The sequence below is a fragment of the Acomys minous genome, assembly GCF_964271855.1.
Source record: "Acomys minous genome assembly, chromosome: 16".
Lineage (NCBI taxonomy): Eukaryota > Metazoa > Chordata > Mammalia > Rodentia > Muridae > Acomys > Acomys minous.
The window spans coordinates 94,468,250-94,483,482 of NC_140498.1; the positions used below are offsets into that span (position 1 = coordinate 94,468,250).

At 54.3% G+C, this 15,233-nt stretch overlaps 2 protein-coding genes across 5 annotated transcripts; one reads left to right on the forward strand and one right to left on the reverse strand.

The window, feature by feature from the left end:
* Positions 1-30: 30 nt before the first annotated feature.
* On the reverse strand, positions 31-3,656 carry ALKBH2 (alkB homolog 2, alpha-ketoglutarate dependent dioxygenase). 4 transcript variants are annotated; one of them, XM_084761447.1, is made up of 4 exons: positions 2,816-3,656; positions 2,312-2,584; positions 1,419-1,617; positions 31-354 (listed from the first exon to the last, which is right to left on the reverse strand). In XM_084761447.1, exons 2-4 carry the CDS (start codon positions 2,523-2,525, stop codon positions 48-50), a joined length of 720 nt encoding a protein of 239 aa, XP_084617573.1. In that variant the 5' UTR covers positions 2,526-2,584; positions 2,816-3,656; the 3' UTR covers positions 31-47. The 4 variants fall into 4 exon arrangements, with proteins under 4 accessions (XP_084617573.1, XP_084617574.1, XP_084617575.1 ...); XM_084761448.1 differs by lacking the exon at positions 2,816-3,656 and adding an exon at positions 2,660-2,805; XM_084761449.1 differs by lacking the exon at positions 2,816-3,656 and having other exon boundaries at positions 2,402-2,807.
* A 495-nt stretch (positions 3,657-4,151) lies between these two features.
* UNG (uracil DNA glycosylase) lies at positions 4,152-12,848 on the forward strand. Its single transcript, XM_084761706.1, has 7 exons — positions 4,152-4,396; positions 4,818-5,024; positions 5,571-5,666; positions 9,203-9,300; positions 9,566-9,654; positions 10,488-10,666; positions 11,811-12,848. Exons 1-7 carry the CDS (start codon positions 4,268-4,270, stop codon positions 11,949-11,951), a joined length of 939 nt encoding a protein of 312 aa, XP_084617832.1. The 5' UTR covers positions 4,152-4,267; the 3' UTR covers positions 11,952-12,848.
* Positions 12,849-15,233: the final 2,385 nt, after the last annotated feature.

Sequence of the window (15,233 nt, forward strand, 5' to 3'; positions counted from 1 at the left end):
CCCTGGGCATAAAACACACACACATCAAAGTAATAAACAAAAACATTTTAATTCCTAGTAGGTAAAATTTTCCGAAAAGTCAAGTTAACCCGAGGAGCCAGGACCTTCTTGCGGACAGGGAGACTGTGGTACCAGTGGGTGTTGGTGGGGTGGTTCATCATCAGGAGACTTCCATGGGCCAGCTGCAGCCTGACCGCCTCCACTGTCCGCTGCATTCTCTTGCCTCGAGAGAGTCTGTGCCGGAAGACGAAGTCTCTGCAAGCGCCAAAGGAGACAGATGCGATGGGGCTCTGGGGGGCCAGTTCTCTTTCATCATCTCTGTGCTCCCCAATGTGGTCACAACCATCTTTGTACCTGTAGATCAGAAACAATCACAGTCCCGAAGAAACTCTCTGTGGCCTGCTAAAGCTGCAGGCGCCTCACCCTGCAGGCACCGACTCTGCACTGGGCAGCCAGCCTCAAGCTGCCTTTGCCAAGTGTGGTGCTTAGAATGGGAAAGGTCCCTACAGGCCCGTATGTTGGCACAGTGGGTCCCCAGCTAGTGGAAGTATTTGGGACCAATCAGGAGGTATGGCCTTGTGGCTGGGCTTTGAGGTTTCAAAAGCTCACACCAGGCTCAGTGTGTGTGTGTATGTGTGTGCACGAGCGCGCACACGCGCTGCCTGCAGATCAGGATGTAAAGCTCTCAGCTACTGAGTCAATACCATGCCTGTCTGCTCCCTGCTGCGCTGACTGTGGACTAACCTACAACAGTGAGCAAGCCTTCTGTAAGAGTTGCTTAGGTCGTGGCATCTCTCGCACAACAACAGAACACTGACTGGGACACGGAAGTTACTTCTTGCAGGGCTCACAGCGTCACCAGGTTCATGTATGGAAAACCTGCCGTCCTCCACACACACACTGACCACCACCCTGTGCAGCTGCCCTGCCCTCCACACCCCTGTCCGCAGCAGCCACACAGGGATCTCCGCCCTATGGACACGGCGCTCTCTGCTTTACTCTAGACTTTGGGTCTCCCCAGCTCTCTAACTAGTTACCTGGTCAAATGTCCCTGCCTCAAAGGGCCTCCCTCTAACCACCTCATGGGAAATGGCACCCCCTTTAGCCCAGGCCTCAGAGCCAGCCTGCCTAACTCTCCTGATTACCTCACCCAACCCCTCTCTCTCACTCCCACTTTCCAGCTCCATGGAAACTTGTTTCTCTAAGAAAAGATTCACAATTCCGCATGTGAGTACAGGGACTGCTCTGTGGGGGTTCACGCACGAGAGGGGTTGGATCCCCTGGAGCTGGGAACAGAATCTGGGTTGTCTGCAAGAGCAACATGCCCGCCTCTCCAACCTCGGCCGCTACAGAAGGGTTGTCACATACGAGCACAGCATGGTGGAGTCCCAAACTCTCCCCTGTGGAGGAAGTGTCACCTGTTAATGAGCACAAAGTTGAAGGTCTGTCCTGTCACCCTGCAGATTCGATCTCGAACACGCTCAAGAACTGGAATCCAGGGCTTTGGTGTCAGGGTAAGACCGGAAAACGTGTACGTCAGTCCAGCGTCTCCGTAGGTTGCCTGCTTCCTGGGAACGCTGTGCCACTTTCCAAACACCTGGACCTTGGCCAGCGCACCTGTGTCGAAGAAAATGGCAGTTCCATCTGAGACCCTCAAAGGATGCAGGCAGCCACACCCTCATCATGTCTCAAAAAAAAAAAAAGAAAAAGAAAAAGAAAAGAAAAAGACAGGGTCTCAGGCAGCCTATGCTAGCCTTAACTCTCCATTTAGCTGAGGACGTCCTTGAACTCCCTACCGGTCCTCCGACCTCCACCTCCCAAGCTCTGAAATTAAAGGTACACACCACCATTCCCTGGCTTCAGTTTTTGTTTTTGTTTTTTGAGACAGGGTTTCTCTGTGTATCCTTGGCTCTCCTGGACTCACTTTGTAGACCAGGCTGGCCTTGAACTCACAACGATCCTCCTGCCTCTGCCTCCCGAGTGCTGGGATTAAAGGCGTGCACCATTACCGCCCAGCTCCTGGCTTCAGTTTTTATTTTATTTTATTTTTGTTGTGTTGTTGTTGTTGTTTTCTGAGACAGGGTTTCTCTGTGTAGCCTTGGCTGTCTTGGACTCGTTTGTAGACCAGGCTGGCCTCGAACTCACAGCGATCCGCCTGCCTCTGCCTCCCTAGTGCCCGGATTAAAGGCATGCACCACCACCGCCCGGCTTGGTGTTTGTTTTTTTAACTTTCCATGTAATCTCCTCCTAGATCTCGTGGATGGCCGTTTTCACCCGACAAGGCTAACACACACCTAAGTCCTCCGCCTACCGGTAAAATACTCCACCTCTTGCTCCAACTCTCGGAAAATCTCGTCTGCCTCGGCTTTGCCGAACAGGACGGTGTAATCACAGTTCAGACCTTCCGCGCGAAGGTGGCGCCAGCCGGGGCTCTGCGGGCGGCGAGAGGCTCCTTCCGCCGGGGCGGGCTCGCCCTCTCCCCCTTGGAGGTCGCCCTGGTCCGCCCTCACCAGGAACCTGTCCATCCCGACACAGCCGTGGGGGGCCGGGGCTCAGTCCTCCACCTTCCTGCCGCAGGAGGGTCCTACAAAGGAAACAGAGGCCGCTGAAACAACCGGGTGGTGAGCTTGCACACCCCACAGCCTGCTCCGATGTTTACGTTTTCTAGCACAAGCTGACCCGGATGACGCCCTGGGGTGTCCTGTTTTTTAAAGACCCCGCCCCCTTCGGGATTCGCGTGCACCGGCTGCAAAACCCTCAGGCTACGGACGGGAAGGCGCACGCGCAGAGAGGCGCGGGGTTCGCCCAGGGTTACCCAGAAAAGCAGGCGTCCGTGTCCTGCGGCCCCGCGGGGGAGAGGCACTGACACGGGAGAGTCGGGAGTGGTGTCCCACGCGGGGGCTCGGCACACGGGCGTGCTCACCCCGCCGCTCGCGCCGCGCACGACTTCCGGGCACAGCGCCACCTGCGGGCCGCTCTGCGCACCGCACTATGTTGCCTTCCCCTGATGGTGGTGGTTCTGCCATGCTGAGGCTGGCTCTGGCTGGGGTCGTGCAGGATGCGGTCCCGGGTGGGGAGCAAGGTACAAACCTGCGCACCCGACAAAGCCACAGCATTGTTTGGCCACCACAGTCACTGTGGAGAGCAATTTCACCGTCCCACACGATCCTCCCTTAGCTATACAGACTTAATGCCCCTGCCGGCCTTGCCTGATGCTCCTGGCTGATTTTCCAAATAAATGTAATGAATAATGTGCTGTATAGTCTTTCGTGTCTGACTTCTTTTTGTAAGCGCAATGCTTTTAGATATAACCGTGGGTTTGATACCTAGTATCAAGTACGGACATTATGTGTATCTATCGTATATACGACATTTGTAACAGTTTTTCCCCCTTTCATTGCTGGTATGGAAAGACCATGACAGTCGTTTCTTGCTCCAGGTGACACAGCAAAGTCAGTATAAATATTCACGTCCAATTCAAGCTTTTCTGTGAATGATGCTGCGTTTAAGATCGCTTTGTACAGTACGGGAGTTAGGCGCAGGGTGACAGGGTGCGGTGGGACAGAAGGGCCATTACAGGGAAGGGTCCTAAAACCAGGACTCAAAACTTTCCAGCCATGGGGCAAAGAGTCCAGGGTGTGAAGATCTCAGGGGGCTGGGGAGACGCTGGCGGGAGGGGTTTTCCTGGGCAGTGGTCAAGGTTTGAGTCTACAACCCTAAAAAGATCACTCTCAGCAGGAAAGAGCAGCCAGGATTGCGCAAGCCCAGGTTTGTTGTTTACGGGGGGGGGGGGGGGGGAAGGGATAACTGAAAGGTGCTGATGGTCCGAATGCGGGGAGGTAATAAAAGTACAACGGGGCGTATAGCTCGGTGGCCAACCGGGCTGCTCGGCGTGCACAAAGGCCCCGAGTTCAATGCCCAGAAGGGGAGGAAGGGAGGGAGGCGTATCTGGGGGAGGAGATGCGCCTGGGAGGCTTAACCTCCGAGGCATGGAAGTCTCCAGTCTTTACAGCGAGCCGAGAAAGACCTGTGCACGAAGGGGGCCGGGCAGGCAGCCAGCTCTCCCTCCCTCCCTCCCTCCCTCCCTCGCAAGCCCCACCTAGCCGGAGGCTGCCCCTCCCGCATATGCGCGCTGGGCCCCGCCGCCCCCTGCCCTGCCGGCCTCCCTCCCCGCCCCTGCATCGGAGCCCGCGCGCGCGTGTGGCTGCTCGCCGAGGGTCAGCACGGCTGCGAGCGCCCCGGAGCTGCGTCCTCGCTCGGTGCAGGCATGATCGGCCAGAAGACCCTCTACTCCTTCTTCTCCCCGACCCCAGCCGGGAAGCGGAGCACGCGCAGCAGCAGCCCCGAGCCGGCCCCGGGGGGCGACGTGGCGGCCGAGGACGGCGGGGATGCGGTGGTGAGGCGCGCGGGGCAGCGCGGGATCGGGGTGGGCGGTGTCCGGGACACGAGCTCCGCGCACGCCGCTGCTCAGCCCGACCGGGCCACCGTAGGGGGGTTCAAAACAACCGCGCGCGTCTTGCGGCCGCCATGCCAAAGGCACCGGCCAACGGGATTGGGGCTCGGCCGCCGCACAGCCAATCGGCGTGCGGCGCGCCCGCCCCGCCCTCCGCGTGGTCCAATCCCAGGCGGCAGTGGGCGGGAGCCGTTTTGCCGCGAAAAGGCCGCGTGGGGCGCCGTGGGCGCGTAATTGGGCGGAGCAGGGCGGCGGGTGCAGCATGGGCGTCCTCGGGCGGCGAGCAGCGGGCTTGGCGCGGGGGCTGCGGGCGCCCAGGGCTGCCAGGCCGCGGAGCCTCACTCCCGACCCCGACTCCCCGCAGGCCAGCCCGGCTAAGAAGGCCCGGGTGGGCCCGGACGAGCAGGCCACGCCGCCCTCCTCGCCGCTCAGCGCCGAGCAGCTCGACCGCATCCGGAGGAACAAGGCCGCGGCGCTGCTCAGGCTCGCAGCCCGCAACGTGCCCGCCGGCTTCGGCGAGAGCTGGAAGCGGCAGCTCGGCGGCGAGTTCGGGAAGCCGTACTTCGTCAAGGTCGGTGGGCGCGGGCCGGGTGGGTGGCGTCCGTGGGGTGCTGTGCCTCCAGCCCCCCGCGCTTCCCTCCCTCTCCGCGCAGAACTTGAAATGGTGCCTCGGGCTTTGAGTTAAAGGGAAGAAGGGCTGGGAGGTGGGGGCGTGTGGAGGTCTCAGGGCCATCTGGGGAGGCTCCCGAGCTATCACGTGGGGTTTGGGGGGGCATTGAACTCAGGTTGGCGCGCTTGGCGCCAGCTGCCCTCATGGCTTCTTGTAAGTCGCTTGATTTTCGCGCCAGGAAACCATCCACCAGACCGAATGGCCCCCCGGGCTGTAACCCCCAATACTTGAAAGCTGGAGAGCAGGGTGGTCAGGAGTTGAGGGCCAGCCTCAGACTCGGGCCTACAGGAGAAGTTGTTCTTAAAAAATAAAGAAGGGGGGGGGAACAAAACAGGAAGAGAGAAGGGATCACTGAGAAATGAGAATAAACCGGGAATAAAGGGAAGTTCCTTTGAAGGAGAGCAGGTGCCAGCTTCGGTTTTAAGTCTCCTCTATCTTTTTAACCAGCTAATGGGATTTGTTGCTGAAGAAAGAAAACATCACAAGGTCTATCCGCCCCCGGAGCAGGTGTTCACATGGACCCAGATGTGCGACATCCGAGATGTAAGCAAAGCTGGGGTCTGCTTAAGGGAGACACTGAAGTTGTGAGGTTCGGTTGCGGTCGTTGTGGGAGGCTGTACCAGGCAGCACCCAGGCCCCCAAACACACACACACTTGTATGTGTCTCCACATATTTATTCTTTTATCCAAAACTGACTGCTGTTTCCACAATAAGGATATGCACATACATACACTTTTGCTCGAATGTTCAGTTTTGGGTTTTGGTTTTTTTCCCAAGACAGCCTTGCTCTGTAGACCAGGCTGTCCTCGAACTCAGAGATTTCTGCCTGCCTCTGCCTCCCGTGGTGCTGGGATTAAAGGTGTGGGCCACCATACCCAGCTGGGTGTAGGCAGTGGGAAGAGCGGTGACGGTCTTTGTGTTTGTAATGTGCGTTGTGTGGTCGCACATGCCTATAATCTCAGCGCTTGGGGGTTGGAGGCCCTGACTCTGCAAAACAAAAGGCAACACCAAGGACTGTTATATCTTACACAGCTGTCAGGAGGGTGGCTTATAAACTAGGCTGGCCTTGAACTCACAGACATCACCTGCCTCTGCTTTCCCGGCTTCTTGGTGACGCTTTTCACCTTATGTCTTTGACTTCCTCGTCCAGCCTTTCTCAGAGCTGGTAAAGAAATGGGTGAGTGAGCAGATCACCCACAACTTCCAAAAACCTTCCCGGTGTCCCTGTGGCCCCTGAAGCCAGGCTCACTTAAGCTCTTGGGCCTGTGGGTTTGAGTGGAGAGTGCATAGCCTCAGGCTTAGAGGACCACACAGCCTGCCACAGCGTTGTCTGTCCCGACCTTTGCTGTTAGTTGTGCCTGGTTGGGGGTGGTGTGGGCCGGGAATGCTGTGAAAGTGCTCTGCCCCTGGGCTCCATCCTTTTTATTTGGACAGATCTAAGTCCCCCAGGCCGGCTTTGAACCTACCCTGTAGTTCAGGCTGACCTTCCACAGTGGGGGCACATGCATTTAATTCCAGCAGGGGCGGGCAGATCTGAGTTCATCAAGGGCAGCCAGGACCACACAGAGAAACTGCCTAAAAAACGACAAGAAGGACAAGAAACCCACTTGGTCTCCCTTTGTTTTTTGCAGTGCGGGTGTGTGTGTGTGTGTGTGTGTGTCTTCACTCTTGGTTACTGCACTTCACCGCGGAGCCACACTCCAGTGCCTATATCCTGTATGCCTGCGCCGCTGACTGGTGGCCTTTCTAGGCCGGCAGCTTGTCTCCTTACTGCTGTGCAAAGGAAGAGCCCCATCTACCTTAAGTGCTGACGCCAGGACTTAGCCTCACAAGTAGCTCAGATCATAACCTGAGCAGTCATTCTGCAAGTGGAGTCCTCAAGTGCCCCGGTGCAGAAAGAATCACAGCCCTCCTCGCCCCGCTAGAGGGGTGCCCTTCCTTTCTCTCTCTCTCTTTTTTTTTTTTTTGTTTTGTTTTGGTTTGGTTTGGTTTTGGTTTTTCTAGACAGGGTCTCTCTGTGTAGCCTTGGCCATCCTGGACTCACTTTGTAGACCAGGCTGGCCTCGAACACACAGTGATCCGCCTACCTCTGCCTCCCGAGTGCTGGGATTAAAGGCGTGCGCCACCACGCCCGGCCCTTTCTTTTTTTTAAGTCCTTTTGTTTTACATTTATCTTGTGTGAGTGTGTGGGGCTGTGCACCACAGCACACTCAAGGTAGTCGAGGATGGCTTAAGGAGGGGATTCTTTTCCTCCACCACTGGGTCCTGGGATTGAATTCAAGCAGCTTTACCCACTGAACCATCTCAAGCCCGTATTTTTTTATTTTTAATAACACATACTGACTTTGCATGTTTGCAGAGTGTGGCGTGGTTGCCGTACGTTTGGCAAGTCCGTTGCCCCAGGTGTTTATCTTTATTTTGTTCTTCTCATAAAGACTTACTAAATTTTCCCGTACATTTGCGGCGCCTGTCTGCAGTACCTGTGGAGGCCAGAAGAGGGCCGCATGGGTGCTGGGACACGAATCCAGGTATTCATTACCAGCCCTTGGCTTTATATTGGGAACGTTCCAGTCCTCGATCTTAAACTATTTTTGCAATACTTAATTGTTGTCACCTGTGGCTACTGTAGTGCGCTGAGGAGCATTAGAGTTTGTCCCCCTGTGCACTGGCCCCGCCCCATCCTTCCCCATGTTCTGCTAGTCACTGCTCTCTACTTCTGGAAAGTAAAATTTTGTTTCAGTTGGTCGGGAGGTGTGTGTGGCACTTGAAGGCTCTTCGCCTGTTGCCTGCCTTTGCCAGCTCCTCCTGTGTGTCAGTTGTCCACTGGCCACATCAGTGTGTGTCTTGGCTGTGTGACCTGTGAGAGTGCAGCATGCAGCCTTGCCCCTGCCTTTCAGTCTGCAGGACCACCTGTGTCTCCCCACTTTTCTGGAGGGCCAGTGGAGCCTATTGCTATTCACATGTGACCCGGTCACCCTTTACGCTAGTGGACAGGTGACCTGCCTGGAGGAGGGTTTTGAGGGGTTTCCCCTGTCCTTGTTGGTGGCCCCAGAGGTCTCAGAAGTTAGTAAACATCGTGCTCCAGGAGGTGTAAAGTAGGTAAGCGAGCCATCATGCTGCAGCCACGCCTGTCAGGAACTTCTGTGGGGCGCACGAGGGCTCAGGGAAACCAGGTGTCCAGTTGTCCTTGACCGCCACTGGAGTCCTAGGACAGGAAAGGGAAAGCCTGCAGCTGGATTCTAAAGGGACAGGGTGTCAGCCACACAGGAAATTCTAGGGGGTGGGGAACAGGCAAGATTGTGAAGACAAACGGTCTGTGTCCAGAGGTCAACCTTCAACACCTGAGAAAGGTGCTGGTCCTCAAGGCTTGCCAGCAGCTCCCACACCTGGCGCTGGCCTTGTTCTCTTAGTGTTGCCCTTCAGCACTGCAGCGCAGCAGCTGTTGGAGGGGCCTGGGTAGGTCTGCCAAGGTGTAGGTGGAGCTCTTCCTTTGCCCAGCAGTGTACTGACATGAGGCAAGCTGACAGGATAGAGATGCTGGAGTGTCGAGCCGTTTGACATTGTCACCTATAAAGGTAGTGGGCTGCAGGGACTCTTGTTACATAGGTAAGGAAAATAGCTTGCAAGGCCACCTCCATCCTTGTGTGTGGATGACTTGTAATCGGCTGGGATGGTCCCTCCTTGGTTGGGTGGTTTTTGGTTTTTCTAGACAGGGTTTCTCTGTGTAGCCTTGGGTGTCCTGAACTCACTTTGTAGACCAGGCTGGCCTTTGAACTCACAACGATCTGCCTGCCTCTGCCTCCTGAGTGCTGGATTAAAGGCGTGCGCCACCACGCCTGGCCTTGGTTTGTTTTTGAGTGGTTCCACTTGTTACAAGTTTTGTCATGTGTGAAGTGAAGAAAAGAAACACCAGACTTGACCTGTCTTAAGTGGGCCACTGAGTGCAGGATGGCTTGTCACTGGATGCTGGCGTGCAAGGGGCTGCTTCATTGGGGTTCCTCAGCTGGGTGGTCATGGGGCTCTGCTATTGGTTGTGGGTCCCTCTGTGTGTCCACAGTGTTGTCCAATGTGCTCACAGGTGAAGGTTGTCATCCTGGGACAGGATCCCTATCACGGACCTAATCAGGCTCATGGGCTCTGCTTCAGTGTTCAAAGACCAGTTCCGCCCCCGCCCAGGTAACGCCTGCTGCAGCTGGCCCCAGTCCAGAGGCCGTTACTCAAGAGTGTATGGACTGGGCCACTGGGGGCAGGGGGGGCAAGCAGTCTGATGCAGGCCACTGTGGAGGTCTGTGGTGGGTGGATCTGACAGGGCAGTGGGTGTTTGTCTCTTGCAATGGCACAGTTTCTTTGTCCCTCTCAGGCTGGCTTTACACTTCTAGCCTTTTCACTCCCGCCAAGTGCTGGAGATTGTGACTGCTTATGCTTTTCTCTCCGTTTGCAGTTTGGAAAACATTTTTAAAGAGCTGTCCACAGACATCGATGGTTTTGTTCATCCTGGCCATGGGGATTTGTCAGGGTGGGCCAGACAAGGTAACCAAGCCTCGCTAGGTGAAACCCTGCACCGTCTGTCTGTCTGTCTGTCTGTCTGTCTCCATGAGTGCTAGTGCTGGTAGAAGGCAAACACTAAATCCCCTGGAGCTGGAGTTAGTCAGTTGTAAATTGTCTGACATGGGTCCTAGGGGTTAAACTCGGGCTCTCTGCGAGGGTTGGTTGGCACTGCTGCTAAGCCTTCTCTAGTGCCCTTGCTGTATTTCTAAAACGCGGCCATGCTGTGTGGAGGCTCTGAGGGCCTGGAGGCCTGTTACACCTCATGTCCCTGCCTCTCTGTTTCGTCACGCTTGCTGCTGGCGGTTTGTTCTTGGCTTCTAAGAGTTTGGTTTTGTTGCCATCAACTATTTAGGGCCCATTTTTTCTGTTTTTTTTTGGGGGGGGGGTTGTTTGTTTGTTTTATTTTGTTTTCCTTTTCTTCAAGACAGGGTTTCTCTGTGTAGCCCTGGCTGTCCTGGACTTACTTTGTAGACCAGGCTGGCCTTGAACTCACAGTGATCCACCTGCCTCCAAGTGCTGGGATTGCAGGCATGCACCACCACGCCCAGTTCTGTTCTGGCTCTTTAATATCACTTAGGATATGTACTTTTGAACACTTGGGTTTTTTGTTTACTACTCCAAACTGGAAGATGGCAAGGAGGCTGCCATGAAACAGCCTCCTGAATGAGGCTCACAGATCACTGCAGGTGGTGTTGTAATGCTTTTATGGCTTGATTTCACTTCTGCCCTGGGTCTATTGTGATTAGCCTGGTCTATGTAACCCATTAGCATTTGTTTGAGCTGCCTCTTAACCTTTCTCCCTGCTGTGTTGACAGGTGTCCTCCTCCTCAATGCTGTCCTCACTGTCCGTGCGCACCAAGCCAACTCCCACAAGGAGAGAGGTTGGGAGCAGTTCACTGATGCAGTTGTGTCTTGGTTAAATCAGAACTTGAATGGCCTTGTCTTCCTACTCTGGGGTTCTTATGCCCAGAAGAAGGGCAGCGCCATTGATAGGGTACGTGTCTTCAGCTCCTCTGTAAAGAGCTGGGGAGCCACGATCTCTGTGTCTGTACCCAGCGTAGAAGTCTAATTGTAGCTCATGTGACCCCAGTGCCTGAGCTGTGGAGTAAGTGATTGAATGTGTGTGTGTGTGTGTGTGTGTGTGTGAGAGAGAGAGAGAGAGAGATATCTATTAAAAGAGTAGAGTTTGCATTGACAGCTGAGCAAGTTCAGACAGTGGGGTGCTCAGGGCGCCCCGCTGCAGCTGGTAACACAGTAGCGCTAGCGTGCCCTGTAGCGAGCACTCCATAGTCCTAGCAGCTCTCCTTCACGTGTTTTGCAATGCTTGATGAATGAGGCAAGTGTCCTGCTTCTGAGAAACTTCCGGCATGGTATAGAGAACATGGATTCCACTGAATCGGCTCCGTATGACCCACGAGTGCCAGAGCACAGCTTGTGAGCTCATCAGGACCAGAGTGCGTCCCTTGTCCCCTCCCTACTGCCAAGTCTCTGAGACAAGGACCTGAGCCAGCTTCATCTGTGAACCCTCTTAGCCTCCTTCCTGTTAAGTCCTGTCTTACCTGTGGGTCCAGTCACCCTGCCCTCACTCCTGGGCTGGGCACCAGCATTTGTAGTGATGGGGGGGCCGGGGAGTCCAGGAGGCTCTCACCACGGAGGGGACTAAAGGAGCCAGGTGCCTGTGCAGTGAGGCTGAACTGCATAGGTCAAGTCTCAGGTGGGCATTTGAGGCTGGGACAGTCCCCAGGGTTACAATGGGGCTAGAGAGGCGGTCTCAACTGGAGAGACAGCGCAGCATTTGATGCACTCTAACGGCTCTCACCGAGGACACGGTTCTGTCCCCTGCACGCCTATCAGGCACCTCTGAGCTGCCTGGCTCTAAACTTGGAGGCACTTCTGCTGCGGCGCATGGTGCTGATCAGCTCCTGTGCCGGTTTGTGGTTCACAGCACCCTCAGCAAGTGTGTCCTGAGTGTAGTTGGAGCAGGCATTGCAGGAAGTGCCCTCTGCTGTAGCCCAGCAGCAGGAATACAAGGGTGAAGACACGCCAGAGGTGGGCAGGGCAGGGTGTGGTGTGCTCAGTGGCTGTGCTTGTGTTAGAAGGTACCAGCCGCCACATTACTGCCCTCTGTTCTTTTTCAGAAGCGTCACCATGTCCTGCAGACAGCTCATCCCTCCCCGTTGTCGGTGTACAGAGGCTTCTTTGGGTGTGGACATTTTTCTAAAGCCAACGAGCTACTACAGAAGTCTGGCAAGACTCCCATCAACTGGAAGGAGCTATGAGCCTCAGCTGCAGGCATGTGTCTCCGGCGCGCTGTCCGACACCGCCACAGAAGTGTTTGCCAGCTAAGAAGTCATTGGAAATGCCCTTGTTCTTAAGTTCCCCCTGTGGGTGAGGAAAGCGGAGAATCTCTGTAAAACTGTCCTGAGCCAGCTTCGGCAACCAGGCCTCTTGACTGGCGCTAGGTTTGAACTCTTCCAGGCCAGGCAAGGTGGCTGCTTAAACACCTACTTCTCACAGAGCAGCAGACACATACCTGGCCCTCCTGTGGGCTGTACTCGGGTTGTAGGGGTGGTGTGCTGTAGTTGGTGGCTGCTGCTGTTGAGAGTTGGTGATGACTAAGTGTGGGGGTGTTTTCTTCAGGAGGCCCTCTGCCATGCAAGCAGCCCTTGGGTGTTATTCTAGTCTTGAGAAATTGGCTTAGTAGAGGCTCTGCTTGGTTACAAAGGAGGTGAGTGTGTGTGTCTGCCTGGGCTCAGGAGGAGTGGCTGTCGCATCCTACTTATTGTCCAGGTCTTTGCCTTAAGCAGATGGTGAAGTTGAGCGAAGCAGAGGAAAGGTTTGCTTTTTTATTTTTAAGTGGGGGTGGTGGGTATTCTAGTGCCTGTGGAGTTGCCGTATCCCCACAGCAGACAGCCAGATGTCGGTCTGTGTGTGACAGTGGGTGACCAACCTTCAGCTGCTGTTTTTATGGGCTTACACACAGGTTGTGTTTTCTGCAACACTGGAGTGTTGTGCCTTTTACAAGGTAGGCAGCTACATCTATTTTTTCAGTCCTTTTTTTGAGAGACAGTCTTAAGTGTGTTTACACGTCCAACCTGGATCTGGTGGGTCCAGACAGTTGGTATCCCTGCCTGAGCAGAATAATAAAAGATGGATGACGTTTGGCTTTGTGCTAACTAGTTTCCATTTATTTGCAGATGCCCTGTGCTTGTGTTGTTACAGGACAACCACTGATTGCAGGAAGGGCAGCTCTTCGTCCTGGTGCCCTACTTGTAGCTCTTCATGGGTTCACACTGCCAGCCTAGAGCAGTGGTGCATGGATACACAGGGCAGACTGGGACCCCAAAGGAACAGTTTCCTGGGGGAAAGTTGCATGTTCAGGGATCTTGGCTTGCCTGTCCTTGATAAATTCAGATGTGGCCAACTCATTGGCTTCCTAGTAGTTGCTATCCACTGGTGTTTGAGGAAGGAAGCAAAATGCACCAAGGTACAATCCCTCATCTACATAAAATAAAATAAATCTTAAAAAAAAAAACCAAAGCATGTTGGGGTTAACAGATAGGCTCCTTGCTGAGGAAGATCCCTGAGTTTACCTGCTGGTCCCTTGGGGGCCCCTCCCTGAAGCCCTGCAGTGACCTCCCTTGCTCAGAGGCAAAAGTGAGGGACACCTCCCTCTGTGGGACTATAAGAATGCTACACTGGCCAGGTGTGGTGGTGCACACTTTTAATCCCAGTACTCAGGAGGCAAGAGACATGCAAATTACTGAGTTTGAGGCCATCCTGGTCTACAAAGTGAGTCTAGGACAGCCAAGGCTACACAGAGAAACCCTGTCTCAAAAAAACCAAAAAATAAAAATAAAAAGCTACACTGAAAAGGGCAAGGAGTGGACATTTAAATTATAAAACCTGAAAGCCTAAGCCGGACAGAATGACACCCCCTCTAATCCTAGCACAGAAGCCAGTGGCTCTCTTGAGTTGGAGGCAATCCTGGTCTACAAAGCAAGTCTCAGAAAACCAAAACCGCATTCTATAAAGACATGACTCTTTTTAGTGATTGGAAGCGCAGGCTGCCCTTACAGGAGACCCTGGGCTTGGACCCCAGCCCCCACGCGGTATCTTATCGCGGTCTATAGCTCCAATACCTGTTTCCGGTCTCTGGGTGCTAGCTACACATGTGGTGCACAGACAGACATGCATGCAGGCAGAACACCTAGCCGTACTGTGTCTGCTGTGATGAAATACCAAAAGCAACTCGGGGGAGACAAGGTTTATTTCAACTTATGCTTCCAGAAATTCAGGACAGGAAGCTGGAGGCGGGAACAGACCGCAAAGGAAATGCTGGTGACCTGCTCAGCCTGGTTGCTTTCTGGGTTTTCAAGACGGTATCTGTATCCCTGACTGTCTTGGGCTTGTTTTGTAGACCAGGCTGGCCTTCAACTTGCAGAGATCTACCTGCCTCTGCCTTTTGTGTGCTAGGATTAAAGGTGTGCGCCCCCATGCCTAGCTTGCTTGCTTATAGTAGCCCAGGGGTGGTACCACAAAATCGATTGGGCCTCCTACAAAGTGAGGCTTGGGCTATACAGAAAAACCTTGTCTTAAGCACTGTCTGCTCTTGCAGAGGTCCTGATTTCAATTCTGAGCAAGTACATGGTGGCTCAGCCATCCCTAACGTGGTCTGATAGCCTCTTGTTGCAGCAGTACATGAGGAGAGAGCACTCATACACAGGATTGTAAATAAATATGTAAAAGATACCACCAGGCGCCTATGTACACATGGGCTGGAGAGATGACTGGCTGAAAAGCACTTGCTGCCCTTCCAGGGATCCTGACTTCAGTTCTCTCCAACGCCAGATCTAACACCTGTGCTCAGCTGTATGTGCCCACTTGGAGATGTGCAATTAGCCAGGCAGTGGTGGCACTTGCCTTTAATCCCAGCACTGGGAGCCAGAGGCAGGCAGATTGCTGTGAGTTCAAAGACAGCCTGGGCTTCATAGAAAGACCCTGTCTCAAAAAAAGAAAATTGAATTTTTATTTTATTTTATTTTATTTTTTTTTTTTGGTTTTTCAAGACAGGGTCTCTCTGTGTAGCCTTGGATGTCCTGGACTCACTTTGTAGACCAGGCTGGCCTTGAACTCACATCGATCCACCTGCCTCTGCCTCCCGAGTGCTGGGATTAAAGGCGTGCGCCACCACGCCCGGCTGGAAAATTGAAAATTCTTAAGCTGCCAGGCTTTTAATCCCAGCACTTGGGAGGAAAGGCAGGCGGACTGCAATGAATTCGAGTCCGTGGCAGCCAGGGCTTGGAAGGAAAAAAATTCTAAGCAATTGAAGGGCTAGTGAATGGACGGCTCGCCCAGCGAGGGCCTGAGCTGCCCAGAGTCCACAGGAAGGAAGCCACTGATGTGTTGCCATGGCACATGCCCATACACGGCAGATGAATTATGAAGAGGTGAGTGGCTGGGCGTGGTCGTGCACGCCTTTAATCCCAGTACTCAGGAGGCAGAGGCAGGTGGATCGCTGTGAGTTCAAGACCAGTCTGGTCTACAAAGTGAGGTCAGGA

Excerpts from the sequence above, each read along its gene's own strand:
- UNG (XM_084761706.1), top strand. The coding sequence starts at position 4,268 with ATGATCGGCCAGAAGACCCTCTACTCCTTCTTCTCCCCGACCCCAGCC. Across the intron at positions 9,301-9,565 it reads CCAGTTCCGCCCCCGCCCAG|TTTGGAAAACATTTTTAAAG; the intron begins GTAACGCCTGCT and ends CTCCGTTTGCAG. Across the intron at positions 9,655-10,487 it reads GTCAGGGTGGGCCAGACAAG|GTGTCCTCCTCCTCAATGCT; the intron begins GTAACCAAGCCT and ends CTGTGTTGACAG.
- ALKBH2 (XM_084761447.1), bottom strand. The coding sequence starts at position 2,525 with ATGGACAGGTTCCTGGTGAGGGCGGACCAGGGCGACCTCCAAGGGGGA. Across the intron at positions 1,618-2,311 it reads AGAGGTGGAGTATTTTACCG|GTGCGCTGGCCAAGGTCCAG; the intron begins GTAGGCGGAGGA and ends TCTTCGACACAG. Across the intron at positions 355-1,418 it reads AACTTTGTGCTCATTAACAG|GTACAAAGATGGTTGTGACC; the intron begins GTGACACTTCCT and ends TCTGATCTACAG.